This window comes from Odocoileus virginianus, chromosome 3 (assembly GCF_023699985.2).
Source record: "Odocoileus virginianus isolate 20LAN1187 ecotype Illinois chromosome 3, Ovbor_1.2, whole genome shotgun sequence".
Lineage (NCBI taxonomy): Eukaryota > Metazoa > Chordata > Mammalia > Artiodactyla > Cervidae > Odocoileus > Odocoileus virginianus.
In genome coordinates, this window is record NC_069676.1 from 85,099,959 (window position 1) to 85,117,024 (window position 17,066).

Here is a 17,066-nt window from a genome sequence, read left to right on the forward strand (position 1 = left end):
TGTTTGTTTTAGAACTCTGATCTTCTAAAAACGTTGATCATAATGTCATTTTATGAAACATTTATGAAGTGTTTAGAAAATTTCTATGTTGGTTGTGAAACCAAATGATAATTCTCCTTCCCATAGTTGCAAGATACTTTTTCTCACAAGGGAAAAAAACAGGTAATTTCACCTTTTCCTTAAGAATCACAGACCTATTTGACCCCCCTTCCCAGTAGGATATTATCTGGCAACTTTGAAGTACATGGTTCAAATGGAATTACTCTAATAACAGTGCATGCAAGGTCCGTGTGGGTATGTCTCATCTAACTTGATTATTCTCCTTAGATTCAAAATTATAGCCTGCAAATTGAAAATTATATATAGCTTTTGCAAGGCGAGACCATAATTCTAGGCTTGTACCATTTTTTTTCAATCCCAATAAATCACCCTCAAAGTAGGCCTGACACTCAACTGTCTTCTAATGTCCAGGAGAGCCCGAAGTCACCCATTGACAAAGCACTGCTATTTAGGTTCCCAGCAGACTTGAGACTCCTTTGAGAATTTTCTCACATTTCTCTTATACCTGGAAAATATGCTGTAGGCCAGTATTGACTTTCTGCCTGCAGAGTTAATATATTACCTGTGCAGGTCCCTCCAAATTAGGCTTGCCTCCTTCACATCCCAAGAAAGGTCAGGGTAAATCCATATCAGAACATGATGGCTGTAGGCATCCCATGATAGTTATGTTTACTGTGCCTACTTTATGTCTAAGATAGACTACTAGCTTCTTGAACTATCTTTTAGATCAAAGATTTACACATTGTGAGTCACAATACACTGGTGAGTCTCATTGCAGCATTTTAGAGTGAAGTGGGATGAGATGGGATGGATTGGAATGGAGTAGAATAGGGCAGGAGAGAATAGGAAATGTCAAAGGGGACAGGGGAATAGAAGACATGGAGAGGTTCATTTTAAATAAAGGTTCATCAGGAACTTTTCAGTGATAGTTTGGATGTGAGTGTGCACATTGAAAGCAACCCACCAATCTGTGTGATCTTCATACTTCACTGGAGAGTATGAATTTGGTCAGGATGGCTAAAGTGAAGAACCTGGCGCATCACTGAGTTGACATACACAGAGTCTAGCCTGCTGTGACAAACACGTGCAACTGTCTCTGGAGACTGGAGCCAGAGGCCTTAGTGTGGATTCCCGCTTGTCCAGGTGGGTTCTCAAGAGCTCTTCCAGGAATGTGTCGAAGTACTGAGGCAAGAAGGAAATTCTAAAATAGAACCAAGTATAGGACTAGTGACCAAAGATTAGGAATACAAACTACCCAAATGAAGTATAGGGAGCATTCCTTTGAACAATTTACAAATCCCATCTCTAAGTTTGTAGTCTGTTCCAGCCACAGTATCCTAATGCTGACTTGGCAGCTTTGTGAAGAATGTGCCCTGTTATTGCCTATGACATTAGGTTTATTTGCCGAACACACCGCTAGGTAACTGTGCATCGTGTCTTAACCCTTGTTAAAAAAAGCCCAAGAGTGGATTTAATATTTTCTCACCAGGGAATGGATCAGATCAATGAAACTTCTTGGCCTTCAAGTATCTGTTCATTTCAGAATAAAGGCCCATATTTTAGAAATAAGACCTTTTGATGCCTTCTTTTCAATTACCTTTCTTTCTAATTTAAAAATGATGCGTGTTTATTGTTGGAAATAGACCCATAAATATCTTAAATCCACATTATTTCACACTTGTCTTCCTTGTTTTACATTGATGAGTTTGTTTTAGTAGCACATCCAAATTGTTAGAATCAGAAGGTCAGTGAGGTAAAATTAAAGCAAGTACTTTAGAAGATTGTAAACACAGAATAAATTTCAGCTTCATGTAAATGAGGTGTGATTTCCATAATAAAGCCATAATTGTCACTGGTGCATAGCAGTAAAGCCAAGGCAGCAATTACAAAGAAAAGAGATAATTCAGCCCCATACTTTCTTTAAAAATGGCAATGAAATTCATTGAAGTCATATTTTACACTAAAAAATAAAGAGATTTTGTATATTCTCAGTGGAATCTACTAACTCCCATAAGTAGACTTTTCTAATTAGAGTAGTACCAAATGACAAATGCACTGGCTAATTTTTTTGTTTGTTTTTTACTTGCCACAAGTAACTTCTTTCACTAAAACCTTTTCAGATCGCTTTGTTTTTCACATTAATGATTCTTGCTGATGTAAGTATTTTAAGTATTTCAAGGATTTATTTTTTTTCTCCTTTGTGGAACTTTATCTTGACACAAGCTTGTCTTTTTTATTAATAGTATGGCTTTCAAAAAATAGTAGTAAAATATGCATAACTTAAAATTACCATTCTGTTTCTAAGTGTACAGTTCAGTAGCAATAAATGCATCCACCATCTATTTTCTGAACTTTTTCATCATCCCAAACATAAACTCTGTACCCATTAAGCAATAACACCCTCATTCCCCCACCCCCACCCTGCCCCAGCTCCAGGTAACCTCTATTCTATGCTTTGTCTCTGAATTTGCCTATTCTTGGCACTGCATGTAAGTGGAATCATATAATATTTGTCCTTTTGTGTCTGGCTTGCTTTACTTAACATGTTTTCAAGGTTCCTTCACTTTGTAGCATATGTTAGAATTTCACCCCTTTGTGAAGCCGAGCAGTATTTCACTACATGTACATAATCACATTTTGCTTATCTGTTCATCTGTTGAGGGACTTTTGGGCTGTTGCCTCCTTTCGGATAGCATGAACGGTGCTGCCATGAAGACTGATGTACAAGTCTCTGAGTCCTTATTTTCAGTTATTCTGAGCATATACCTAGGAGTGAAATTTCTAGACTGTACAGTAATTGTATTTTTAACTTTTTGAAGTGCCACCAAACCATTTTCCATAGCCGCTGCACCATATTTCATTCTTACCACCAAGGCACTAGGGTTCCAATTTCTCCACATCTTTGCCAACATCTGTAGTATTCTGATTTTCGACAAGGGCCTTCTTAGCGGGTATACACGGCATCTTACTGTGGGTTTAACTTGCTTTTCTTTAGTGACTAGTGATGTTGGTCATCTTTGCCTGTGCTCGGTGGCCATCTGTCTATCTTTCGGGGAGAAATATCTCTTTAAGTCCATTGGCCATTTTTTAGTTCGGTTCTTTGGTTTCTGTTGAGTTGTAGGGGTTCCTGATATATTCTGGGTAGCACAGTCTTTTTCCAAAAAAATATTTGTCTGTCTATTATTGGCTGTGCCAGGTCTTGGTAGTGCCATATAGGATCTTCTGTCTTTGCTGCGGCTTGTAGGATCTTTAGTTGCAGCATGCAGGATCTTCAGTTGTGGCATGCATACTCCTAGTTGCAGCATGTGGGAGCTAGATCCCTGAGCAGGGATCGAACCTTGGCCCCCCGCATTGGGAGCATGGAGTCTTAGCCACTGGACCACCAGGGGTGTCTCAACAGTCTTAATCCAGATACCATTATTCCATGGGCCCCGTACTGTGTTTTAAGGGTTTCCTTTTATTGAGAACGTTGGAATGATTCTGTTTTCTATTAACTAATTCACTCCTAAATGTAACTTTTTAGCATTGCCTCTTATAAATGCCTGCATTGTAAGCAGTGCTTACACAGCCAACAGAAAAGTTACTAGCCTTTCACCAAATGTGAAGTATCAGCTTAGGAAATATGTAACTGAACGCTGTTCATTAGAAGAGAATTCATTTCCAGTTTGCCAAGTGGATTTCATAGTAGCTTTTAAACAGAAGTGTGTCCCCTCCACTTTCATTACCATCTCCCACTCTCACACCCCTTCTTTTGATCACTGTTACTCTTGACCCCCTGGTCTTCCCAGGTGGCGCTCGTGGTAAAGAACCCGCCTACCAATGCAGGAGACACAGTTTCGATTCCTGGGTCAGAAAGATCCCTTAGAGAAGGAAATGGCAATCCACTCCAGTATTCTTGCCTGGAGAATCCCATGGACAGAGGAACCTGGCGGGCTATGGTCCATGGGATCCCAAAGAGTCAGACACATCTGAATGACTAACACAACACACTCCTCTTGACCCCAGAAAGGTGAAAGGTACCTCCTTTAGGTTAACCATAAAGCCGATGAAGCATGCATTTTAGGGCCTCTTAACTTGCATTGGCCCCTTCCAAGATCTTCTATCTAACTATGCTTTGGAAATTTTTACTTTTTAAAGAAACTTTTCAAAGTTTTATAAACTTCAGGCCCACGAAATCCAGATTTCCCTCTGGATGTATTTCTTCCATCTGAAATCAGGTCTGAATCATTGTTGCATGGCCGGAAAAGCAGGCAGGGGTCTTCTGTTCGGTATGCTGAGTTATTTACGACTGGCTTTCTTTTCGTGCCATTTCTCATCTGGGGTGCCGAGCTACCACACTTTTCTGCAGAGTACCAGAAAAACCTGAGCTCTGGGTATTTCTTGCTAGCCCTGGTATGCTCTTTTGGCTTGCGCACTGAGCTTTATCAGCACACAGCGCTCATCTGGCTCTCGGCACTCACACAAACATGCAGGCCAGATTTTGAAAATTTGGTTTGTCTCTCTTCATGCAAAATATGCATGTCCTTTTGTACTGTGCACAGAGCCATAAATAGAATCTTGTCCTTGCACAGTGAGAGCAAAGAAGGCAATTGCCAAACTAATACCTAATCTTTGAAAACTTTCATAAGCATAGCTCAGGCAGTTTCCTAAATATTAGGGTATCTTGTCAGAAGTACAAATGAGTCTTCTGGCCTTTATCAAATTGTATGACTTCATTAAGCAAAAATGAATTTTTTAAAAAAGGCTAAATAAACCTTAATATATTCACTCCTGTCCTATGGTAAGGCATTAATGACAAAAGGACTATTCATCTGTAAATTATGTTGCATTATATTATTCTTATTTGCTCTGCATAGTGGTAATAACTCAGACAATTGACATTTTTTTCTGTGAAAAGAATATCTCACAAGATGTCATCATGGTTTCCTTCTCAGAAAAAAATGCTCATGTTCCTTCTTCCCTGCTCTTTCTTCTCTCTTCCGGAGCTGTCCTACCCTAATGCCATGAGTCTGTACAGAGCAAGGTATGCATCCACTGGAAGGTGTCCAGGATGCAGCATCCCAGCCCCATCATTGTGAGGGGGTATCCGTGTGAAGGGTAGGGTGCACTGACAAGGCTCATGAGAACCTGAGCCTTGGGTAGGTTTGGGGGTGCCGTCTGTGTCAGGGACGGACAACAGCAATGGGAAATTGGTTACAATCAAATAAGTAAATATTTTAGGAATAATGAGAAATACATTGCTTACCAACAGAGAAGGAAATTAAAATACAGAGAAAGAGAAAATTACAATTAACCTTGTAGCTTTGTATTGGAATTGGGAGTATTGGTATAAAAGGATGATTTTCATTATACAGAGATAGATATCGAAATAGGGATGTGTGTGTGTGTGTGTGCATACACGCATGCACATACACGCACAAACATGTATGCTCTAGCTCTGAGAGAACTTAGGAACAGCAGTAATCCAATACCAAAGACTATACGCAGCCCCAGACATTGGTTTCTAAACACCCTTCTACCCTAAAAGAAATAGGACTGTGGCAGAAGTATGAGATGAACTTGAAACGTCTTGAAGCAAGGGAATGCTATCAGAACGATGACCTGACAGAAATCATCTTGAAGGGGCGCCCATTAATCAGACTTAGGATAATTTGAACATCAAAATAAACAGGTAGTAATAGAAGGGCTAAAGTCCATGGGGTCTCAAAGCGTCAGACACGGCTTAGCAATGAACAACAACATAGTATGTAATAACCCATTACATTGAGAATCTATGAATCTATATTATAAAAACAAATGAATAAACCAAATATTTGATAAGTGAAAGAATATTTACCTTGTTCCTAAGTAATGCCATACAAGATATACTAGTTACAAAGGAAAAAAGACTATAGTGGAGAATTCATGCCTTATCAAGTGACCAAAACGAACAGCCCTAAGTAATGGGACAAGTTGAATTCTTGTGGAAACCAATAGAATGCTGTAAAAAGAACCCAGCATCACTTCCGTGATTTCTGGCAAAGTTTATAATCTAAATCATGAGAAAATACCAAACTCAAATTTAAGGATACTCTACGAGACAGACTTCCCAGGTAGCTCAGTGGTAAAGAATCTGCCTGCCAAGCAGGAGATGTAGTTTCGATCCCTGGGTCAGGAAGATCCCCTGGAGAAGGAAGTGGCAACCCACTCCAGTATTCTTGCCTGGAAAATCCCATGGACAGAGGAGCCTGGTGGGCTGTGGTCCATAGGGTCACAGAGCAGTTGGACATGACTTCGCTGCTAAACAACAACAAGATCTGATTCACTTTCCAAATTTTATATGGCTTTAAATATTATTATCCCCTCTTTTAAGATTATTATTCTAAATCCCAAATATCAGAGATAAAGTAGAAAGGGTAATTAAGTCCTTTGGCCTGGAAGAAATCTGTTCTGGGAACTGTCAAAACAAATCTCATGATAAAACAATGGTAGAATAAGCTTACTGTTGACAGTAGTGAATCAGTCACTTCATCTTTACTCTTAACCACAGCTGTAAACCTCGGTGTCCACTCAGTCAGAAAAAAAGATATGAATACATATGTTTACATACAAACAAGTTCATTAATGATTCAAAATGTTAGACTAGGCTGCTGTAATTTTGGAAGCACACTGCTGCCTGCCATTTTCTGATGGAGAGCACTTGTGAGCAGGTTTATATACCGGGCCTTTCCCGGGATCGAAGTGTGACTGCATCTTCGGCGCTTCCTGAACCGGCCAGCAGGTGGTAGTCTAGGAGAGGAACAGGTCTCCTCCTCCGAGGGCAGAGAGAGAACAGAAGGAATGTAGACTCAGCAATGTTCCCTCCTCTTTGGAATCACTAAGAATGGGATTTCCAAGGTTGTTCTTTCAAAATGGGGACTTGGGCACAAAGGGTATCTCCAGGAAGGAGCTAAAAATAATTTTGTGTACGTGTATGATTATGGAGTATTCTCAAGTTCAAAAACTCTTTTTCTTTTATGGTGTCTAGAAATCCCACTGGTTTTGTATCTCTTTGCCCTGATTTCGATGACATGGCTTTGGGGAGGCCTGCACATGGCTTACAGACACTTCTGGATGTTGGTTCTGTTCGTCATTTTCAACAGCCTGCAGGTAAGCCTCACGGTTGGGTTACAGCACACACATGTCCTAGTGAACACAAGGCGTGGAGTTTCAACATAAAGGAATCAAGCATCCACACAGAGGTGAATTCATATGCACAAAACATCACGCCGAGTGTTAGATCAAAGTGATAAAGATTGTGTTAAATTTTCTTAACACCTTAAATATGGCTGGGCTTCTAACTTGCTGGTTATATAAATAGAAAGACAAAATCTTTACCCTCCTTCATTTTGACAACACCTAAGTAACTACAAAAACATGTTTCTTTTTCAGCGGGATTGATATTTATAAAGTTTACAGATGGCAGCTATCTAGGGCATGTGCATATATTTGGACTGGGTTTGTATCTAAAAATTAGATCAGCTGAGAGTGAAATAACAATGATGGTCAAGTAGTTCCCTATTAAGTCTGGTGCTTGGTGTTTTGGTTCACTGAAAATGATTGACGTCCTCCGAGTCTGGCAATGCCTAGCTTAAGTTAGCTTTGTGAGCATGTTTGGATAGCATAACTAGGAATTATATAACTAACAAAAATTAAAGCTGACTTTTTTGTGCTTTTGTTAAATGGAAAAAAAGTTGCACTCTGAAATTAGCAAATGGAACAAGTGAACTCATTTTTTTTCTTATTTTCCAAAGTGAAAAGATCTGTTTGTAGACTAAAACAGTCTCTTGAATTTATCAGGGATTTCTCTAAACAGATCACCATCTTATAAGAAAAAAAATCTCTGTAGAAAAAGTGTTAGGATTATAGCACACAACTGAAATATGACTCAAACCATGTTTAGGTTTGCTTTTTCTCAGACAGGTTCATTAATGAAATCATATTTAACAAGGTGGTGCCTAATCAAATCAGAATATCAATTTAGGGAGGGGAAAAATACAAAGTCACTTAAACATTTGGAATCAGGTTGATACAAGTTGACATATAGACATCTCTCAATAGAGTTATAATTGAGTACCCAGTACCAGCACAGTGATGCCATTACGAGGACGAGGATGACAGCCCGGCTCCTCGAGGATCTGATGATTCAGGGAGTAAGCAAACAATTCGCTGTAAGGGTATCCTGTGGCAGGTGCCATGTAAACACAGTGTTATGAGAGCAGAGTGGAGGGCTTGTTTGCTCCTGCCGGGCTAGTGTTTGAGCTGCACCCCAGAGGTTAGCCACTCAGGTCAGAGGCCCTGTCTTGGTCACCTTTGAATCCCTGGGCCTAGCAGAACTAATACCAAAGTCTACACTGACAGCCGACAGATGCATTTTGTTTGGTGAACACACAATGGTACACAGTACAGGGTTTAAAATTTTTTTTTTTTTTACTATTTGCTCAACTTAAAAATTACACATCAAACCCTGAATGTCTGGCTTTTCTTCAATGACAGTATTTGCGTGGCAGCAATTTTCAAGTCCTGAGTAGACATTGCCCTCTTTAGATGAGGCCTGTGACCTAATTATACTCGATATATTTCATTCATTTTTCCTGCTCCTAGTTTGTGTCACCTCTGTGTGTTAGTCACTTAGTCGTGTCCGACTCTTTGGACTGTAGCCTGTGAGGCTCCTCTGTCCACGGGATTCTCCAGGCAAGAGTACTGGAGTGGGTTGCCATTTCCTTCTCCAGGGGATCTTCCCAACCCAGGGGTCAAGTCGAACCTGGGTCTCCTGCATTGCAGGCAGATTCTTTACCATCTGAGCTATAGGGAAGTCCAAAAAGTGACAAGTAGACAGAGTTGGGTATTTCAGGCAGAGAATACAGTGTTAGACCAGGCTGCAAAATGGAAACGTGGTTAGTCTTGCCTACACTGGGAAAGGTTATACAGTTAGAAAAGCTGTGGTGGGAGAGGAGACGGAAGGCTGGGTTGTCTTAATCGCCGTGTTTCCATGCTCAGAAGGGGATGATAAACTTCAGCCTTTAGGTAAAGGGGAAACCATCAAAGTTGAGTTTTTCCTTTTTTAAATTTTGGGCATTTTAAAAAATTTTGAATAGGAATGAGATGCTCATACCTACTTTTTAGAAGGATAGCTGGAAATGTTTAGGAGGGTGTTGAAAAGAAGAGCCGCTCCAGGCAGGAAGGCTGTTGTCATATTCCAGCCTATAATGTTTGGGAGTAAACTGAGAAGAGAGGTAGGTGGCAGCTTTGAGAATATTATAGAGATAAATATTGATGAAATTTGGTTTAGCCAATTAAATGTAGGAGTTGGGAGCTTCCCAGGTGGTGCTAGTGATAAAGAACCCACCTGCCAATGCAGGAAACGTAGAAGACCCAGGTTCGATCCCTTGGGTCAGGGAGATCCCCTGGAGGAGGGCATGGCAACCCACTCCAATATTCGTGCCTGGAGAATCCCATGGAGAGGGGAGCCTGTGGGCCACAGTCCACGGGGTCACAAAGAGCCGGACATGACTGAGTGACTTAGCATGCACTGGGTGTTAGAGAGTCACCTAAAGATCCTGGCTCAGGTCCATGGCTGCGGACTGACTCTTTTGGTCAACATGGAAATTACATCAGGAGAGAGTCTTAGGGAATATGCAGTGGAGTTGGTAAGATTTGGGAGACTTTGGTAAAACTAACCAATGGTTTAGTAAGAAGGCTAATGAAAGAGAATCAAGATATGGTAGTTGGGAATTTTTGGAAGAAAAGAAAGCTTCAGAAGAAGACCCCTAACTCTGTCCAGTGTAGCTGAGAAGTTAAATAGGATAAGACGAGTGCAGTGTGGCCTACTGCCCTAGTCCCCGAAGTGGAGTGTCCACAGAGGCACATGAAGGACTTGTTAAAACACAGATGGTAGGCCCCACACCCAGCTTTTCTGATACAGTAGATCAGGGTGGGGTCTGAGAATCTGCATTTCTGACAGTTCTGACTGACACAGCTGACTCAGCTACTCTGGAAATCAGTTTGAGAACCGCTGGCTAAAGTAAGTGTGACTGCAGCTCCACCAGCCTGCTATCTGGTTGACTTCAGCTGAGTCATAGGTATTTACTCAGTTCTACTTTCTTCATCTATGAAACGAGAATAAAGACCATTCAAGATTACAGTGTGATTTAATGAAATTGCATAATGTGTGTAAAGCATACAGTACCTCATACATACAGAACAGGTTTTTTTTTTTTTTTTTTTTGGTTGTTTGTTTTATTCAAGATGTTTAATGGAGAAAGCAATAGCTTAGGAAGGAGGGTTGGCTAGTGCCAAGGACACTTGGGGGTTTGGTTTTCTTGTGGAAGGAACTAACGTAGAAGGCAGTAAAAAGGGGCAGGGAGAGCAGAAGAGATGCACGGTCTGTCTGAGAGAGGTGTAGACATGTTTCTTTCTCCGAGAGAAGGAAGGATAAGAGTACCCTAGAAACTATTCTGGAGCTGAAATTGTGGAAAGCTGGAGTTTGTATCCAGTGCTGTCTCTTATCTCTGAAAGGCAAAAAGCAAAGACGTTTGTTGAGAGGAATGGATTAAAAGCTTGAGGTAAAAATAGTAAAAGGTAAGGAGCAGGTTCTAGGCAGGATGTAAATAGCAAACTATGGTGAGTTGGAAGATGGTAAAGGCATGACTGTCTAGAAATTGGTGGGATTCAGGTTGCTGGTTGTAATTCAGCAGTTAATTACATAAATTAAGCCCTGAGATGAAAATGGTAGCCTTTGTAACTTCTCCAGCCACTCACACAAGGAAAAGGTTTATTGAGCTGTTATGGAAGTGGGAGGCTTGGTAGTAAAGGAGGATTGTTGAGCATTGAACTGTATCTCATGAGAAGATATAAAAGGAATTGTTATGATTTCTTTCTTTGAGGAACTGAAAACAAGCTAAGTATAAGCTTAACTAAAAATATTTCAAACGCCTGTTGAATGAAGTTAAACAGGAAGGAAGTTTAATGAACTTCCTTCCATCTCTGCGGCACCAATGAAGCCATGACTGTTTGTACCCCTGATGTCTGGTATCTGGACTTTGGCACACTCCTAGTACCATTGCTGAGTCAGAGCTAAAATGAGCACCTGTGAAGAAACACTTGGAAAAGATGGTTTCTCTAGGGTTTATTAAGGTTCATTTAATGTGTTAATTATCTCATGTCTTCACCTTGGGCATTTCCATGGTATATGGCTATATAGTAGTCACTATATTCCATGAAAACTTAGCAATTTTATTTTTTAACTGAACTTCATATTTTCTTATTGGCTTTTGTCAACACCTGTGACCACAGAAGTGTATTATATATCTTACACTTGGCTTTTATATTTTGCTCAGAGGTTATTACTGCCTCACTTTTTAATCCAGATTATTATGTCGTAGGTGCTCTGAAACTGACAGATGGAGGTATATTTTTATAATATTCTGATATTTTGATATATATTATTGGATACAATTTTAAAAAGAAAACCTGATTACTTGAAATATTATCGGAAATTTCTCAATCACTTGCTCAAGATTTGGGGTTGAACTTGCAAACTTCTGTTTGAGCATTTTAAGAAAATGTATAGGAAATAATTTAAAGAGTGATGGATGCCAGTGCAAAAGTAATATTAAAAAAGTTATTCTAAATATGTCAACTGTTATTTTTATTGTTTTTCCTTGAACTCTAAGACATTTTTTCCCCAAGAGCTTAACTTTAATTCATGTTTAAATTTTATGTGTGCGTGTTATTTACATCTTCTTGATAAAAAAAAATTAAACTGTTGAGTATCAAGAGTGAACAGAACATAGAGAATGAAGGGGGAAATGTCCTCTAAGTTTATTCCCTAGGATTTTTTTTTTTTAATTCTAGGAGTTGCTTGCTAGCATGTCAGCATGTTTATGGTATCTGTTTTACTTTCCACTTCCCTGTGATGTGCTTGATGTATAAATGTGAGCTGAACACATCCTGATTTTCAGGGAATAAAGCGGGGAATACACTATGAAAGACTTAAATTACCTTCACCCCCTAGGTCACTGATTATCCAAAAACCAATCATAGGGTGACAGGTCCTCTGGCCATGCCTGGGTCATGAGCAGATGCTAATAGTGGGAAGATATGTTGCTCTCAGAAAAACCACATGAAATGGAATCCCCACCAGAAGAAGAGTCTCTTGTCAATAGAATGGTAACAGGGCTAGGCAGACCAAAGTAACACATGTCCACTAAGCATATTTCTAGATTTTCTTGTTCATTGATGTAAGTTCAGACAAGGCCAAGTACAGCTGCTGTCAAACTATTAGAAAACTTAATCAGTGTGACACTGGTATATTACAAATATCCTTAGGATCCATTGTAAACCAGATGTGTCTACATTGTCCACAGAAAGTCATAAAGGACTGTGTTTAATATTTTTCTTAGTTCTCTTATCCATTAATTCAATAATTTCAATTTTTTAAAGCTAAAAGTTGAGCTTATGGTTTCTTTTTATATATATTCTTAGTTGATTAATGATTGCTTTATGATATTGGTGTGCTTTCTGTCATATATCAGCTTGAATTAGCCATGGGTACATGGATGGCCCCTCCCTCTTAAACCTCCCTCCCATCTCCCTCCCTTTCCCACCCCCCTAGATTGTTACAGAACCCCAGCTGAGTTCCCCGAGTCATACAGCAAATTCCCACTGGCTGTTTTACATATGCTAGTGTGTATGCTTCCGTGCTGCTCTCTCCGTATATCTCAGCCTCTCCTTCCTCTCCCCAGCCCTTGTCCATCAGTCTGTTCTCTACGTCTGCGTCTCCACTGCTGCTGCTAAGTCGCTTCAGTCGTGTCCGACTCTGCGACCCCATAGACGGCAGCCCACCAGGCTCCCCCGTCCCTGGGATTCTCCAGGCAAGAACACTGGAGTGGGTTGCCGTTTCCTTCTCCATTGCTGCCCTGCAAATAGGTTCATCAGTACCATCTTTCTAGATCCCATATATATGCGTTAATATATGATATTTTTTTCTCTTTCTGACTTACTTCACTCTGTATAATATGCTCTAGGTTCATCCACCTCATTAGAACCAACTCAGATGTGTTCCTTTTTACGGATGAGTAGTATTTCATTGTATATATGTACCATAGCTTCTTTATACGTCCGTCTGTCAATGAGCATCTAGGTTGCTTCCATGTCCTAGCTATTGTAAATACTGACGCAGTGAACACTGGAGTACATATATCTTTATCCACTTTGGTTTTGTCAGGGTATATGCCTAGAAGTGGTATTGCTGGGTTGTATGGTAGTTTTATTCTTAGTTTTTTAAGGAATCTCCATACCGTCTTCCATAGTGGCTGTATCAGTTTATATTCCCACTAGCAGTGCAAGAGGGTGACCTTTGCTCCAAACCCTCTCCAGCACTTGTTGTTTGTGGATTGCTTGATGATGGCCATTCAAACCAGTGTGAGGTGGTATTTCATTGTAGTTTTGATTTGCATTCAGTTGCTCAGTCATGTCCAACTCTTTGCAACCCCCTGGACTATACAGCCCTTGGAATTCTCCAGACCAGAATACTGGAGTGGGTAGCCTTTCCCTTCTCCAGGGGATCTTCCCAACCCAGGGATCGAACCCAGGTCTCCCACCTTGCAGGCGGATTCTTTACCAGCTGAGCCACAAGGGAAGCCCAAGATTACTGGAGTGGGTAGCTTATCTCTTCTCCAGGGGATCTTCCTGACCCAGGAATTGAACTGGGGTCTCCTGCACTGTAGGCAGATTCTTAACCAGCTGAGCTATCAGGGAAGCTTTTCTGGTAGAGCTTATCATTTCTAAGTAGAATTGTGCTAAAAGTTATAGGTGACAACTTTCTTAAAATATTTAGTCCAAGGTATATCTGCATTTGTGTAAACCATTACAGGAAGTAATGACTAAGTTTGATACTCTGCTGTGTCACTAATAGAGCCCTATCAATCATTAGACTGTTGAAACAGCTACTGTCTCAACCCCCTGCAAGTGATCCAGAGGGCCTGCCAGCTGAAAGGCTAATGCTTGGCTAGACAGAGAGCCTCCAGCAACTGCTCCAGCGCTAGTCCTACAATCTGATGGGTTGGTACCTATGCCACACTCTAAACATTGTGGGCATCGCACCTAGACTAACTGTGTTCTAAAATGCATTTCTATTTTTAACCTGAACCACTCAGCTTCAGACTAAACACAGCGTATATTCCAGGCTTCTCTAGGGCTGTCCCATTTACTCAGTCAAAATCTCACCAACTGATAATCTTCTTATCGGGGAATCCTGTGTAAGATAATGAGGGTAGTCAGCAGTAAAGAGGCATGAGCTTCTTGGAGATGGCGAAAAATAAGTTTTTGGAACTGATTCATATACGGAGAAGAACCTTTCCAAAAGCTGAAAATGCATTCTTCTTGGAATGCATAAGTTGGCAAAGGAGCAGAACTTTACACAGTATGAGGATATGACACTTCTCAGTTTGTGAGTTATGAGACCACATTCTTCAGAGTCTTACTTGACTGTCTCTCTGTAACTGACTTAAACTTGTTCGTTTATGCGAGCATCTGGTCTCGAGATGTTCCCTGGCAGTTTTTGAGTCATTCCCTGTTTCAGAGAAGGGAGTTACAACATGGAATTTGTAGCTAAAAATATATAGCCTGTATTCAAATTTAAGGTCAGCTGGTTAAAATCATTTTCATTCCTAGTCCCACATCTTAAACAGCTAAATGACTAGGGAAATAAGTGCCTAGTTCTCAGAGGTGGGAACCGTTTCTCATACATTTTAGCAAAGATAATTGTTCTTTAGTGGCCACTCGAGTGCCTTGAACACATAAAACATTTTCCTTCTACTAAAAAATAGTGGTTTTTTTCTTTTTCTCCCATTTCTTTCCCTCTCTCCTTCATTCCTTCCCTCTCTTTCTGCCTTCTTTCCTCTGTTCTTTTCTGGTGTGTCTCTGTGTTAATTGCTCAGTTGTGTCTGACTCTGAAACCCCATGGACTGCAGCCTGCCTGGCTCCTCTGTCCATGGGATTCTCTAGGCAAGAATGCTGGAGTGGGTTGCCATTCCCTTCTCCAGGGGATCTTCCCGACCCAGGAACTGAACCCAGGTCTCCTCATTGCAGGCAGATTCTTTACTGTCTGAGCCACCAAGGAAGCCCCTTCCTTCCTTGCTTTCTATCTATTGCTTGTTGTTTTATGTTGAATTTCAGCTTTAAAATTAAAGCCATCTTTCATGACGAGATTTTCCCAATAAAAGTAGTCCTTGAGGTATCACAAGAAATGGAATATGTTTCCTTGCACACGAAAAGGTACAGAGTTCTTTGCAAATGGAATAGAAAAGAACATTAATAATCCTCTGTTAATTTTCTTCTCACAATTCCTGTTTAGCATCCAGAGAGCTTCAGTGCAGGTGTCTGCTTAGATCCAGTACATATTTAGTCTTGGCTGCTTCCTTTTGAGGATAAACAGCTCTTGGGAAATGCACATTGTTAAATAATCAGTTACAGAGGACTAATTGTTTCAAGGCACTCCCTTCGCGATTGCTTTCCAACAGCCAACAGTAATAAGAAATGTCACCATGTTTCCATTGGAGACTAGCTCATGAACTATTCATGAAGAGTGGAAAAGCAGTCTTCCCAGAAAACCCTGGAATAAACATGTAGAGGCCAGGGGAGGTTGGGACTGTATCACTGATTTGTCCCAGAACCATGTCAAGTTCAGTGGGAAAAAATTAACTACACTTGTTTTGGAGAGTGAAATTCAGAAACTAATGAATGCCGCGTGTGCTCTTCAGAACATCCCAGAACATTTCTATAACTTTACAGATAAATATACAGAAGCTAAGACAAGGAGATACATTTAAATTGTCCCGATTAGGTCGTGCCACTCTGTTCAATGCCCAGTAGCATCTGGGCTGGCGAAATATTAATATCCCTGGGCTTTCATGCAATAAACTTCTTACTCCATTTGACAGTGAACGACAGCATTACCTTTTCATTAACTCGTTGATTGGCCAAGCAGGGCCCTTAAGACAGACTGCAGGATTTTTACTTTTGTTTGTGCTAGGTTCTCTAAATAAAAAGTGCCAGGATCTGATCTGCTGGTGAATGTCTTCTACAAATACACGTTTAGACATGATGGGATTGAATAGACTACCTTTTGATACCTGGTTCCATCCTTGCAAAGCAGGTACCCCCATTTCTCCTGCCCCAGTCCTATCTGAGTTTTTAACTTGGTGGTTTTTCCATTTCAAAGTTTTTCCTGTGCCCTCTATGACCACATTTTTTGCATTTTTAACCATGGTTTCCTGGGCTTTGTGGGCCTTTACTTTCCCTGCAAAAAGACCTAGCATGCTCTGATTCCAAAATATCAAAGCTACAAGAATTAAGGTAAGCAGGACACATACCACACCATGTTAAAAGAGTTTGGGGAGAGCGGAGCAAGCAATGAACATTTGAGCCAGTTTTTCCCCAATCATTTAGACTCTTTGCCTTGGTGTTAATTTTTCATTTTTCCAGGGTCTAAAATTTTGTTTTTATCTCATGTGTTACTCAGATATTGGGGTGGGGAGAATGCATTATGTATATATATATATATATATATATGCATATTTTATAACATTCTTTCATATTAAGCTGTCAGGTGTAGTAGAAGGAGAATACGATTAAGTGTCTGCCAAACGACTTGGCGTCTCTGAGCCTTAGTTAGCTAATACTTTCCAAAGGGAGATGCTAATTTTCACCCTCAGTTTCGTCCTATGTGTTATGTAAATATATATATATATGTAAAATTTGTTCATTACATGATGTTTTACAAAGTACTGTAAGTGAATAAATGGACAAAAAGAAATGTTTGTCTCAGAATCTGTATGAAATCAATGAGAGGCCAAAGAGAGGAAGTTTTGTAAACGCAGTCTTTTTTGTTCATTGAAGCTTAATTGATTTGCAGTGTTGTGTTAATTTCTGGTGTACAGCAAAGTGGTTCAGTTGTATTCTTTTTACATCTTCTGTTCCATCAT

The 17,066-nt window shown here is 40.2% G+C and overlaps 1 protein-coding gene across 1 annotated transcript in view; it reads left to right on the forward strand.

Moving 5' to 3' along the window:
• ADGRV1 (adhesion G protein-coupled receptor V1) overlaps nt 1–17,066 on the forward strand; it is a 544,484-nt gene that overhangs the window by 471,141 nt on the left and 56,277 nt on the right. Inside the window, exon 87 of the mRNA XM_070465812.1 lies at nt 7,067–7,188. Coding sequence (XP_070321913.1) covers nt 7,067–7,188 — 122 coding nt within the window. The remainder of the gene's footprint in view (nt 1–7,066; nt 7,189–17,066) is intronic.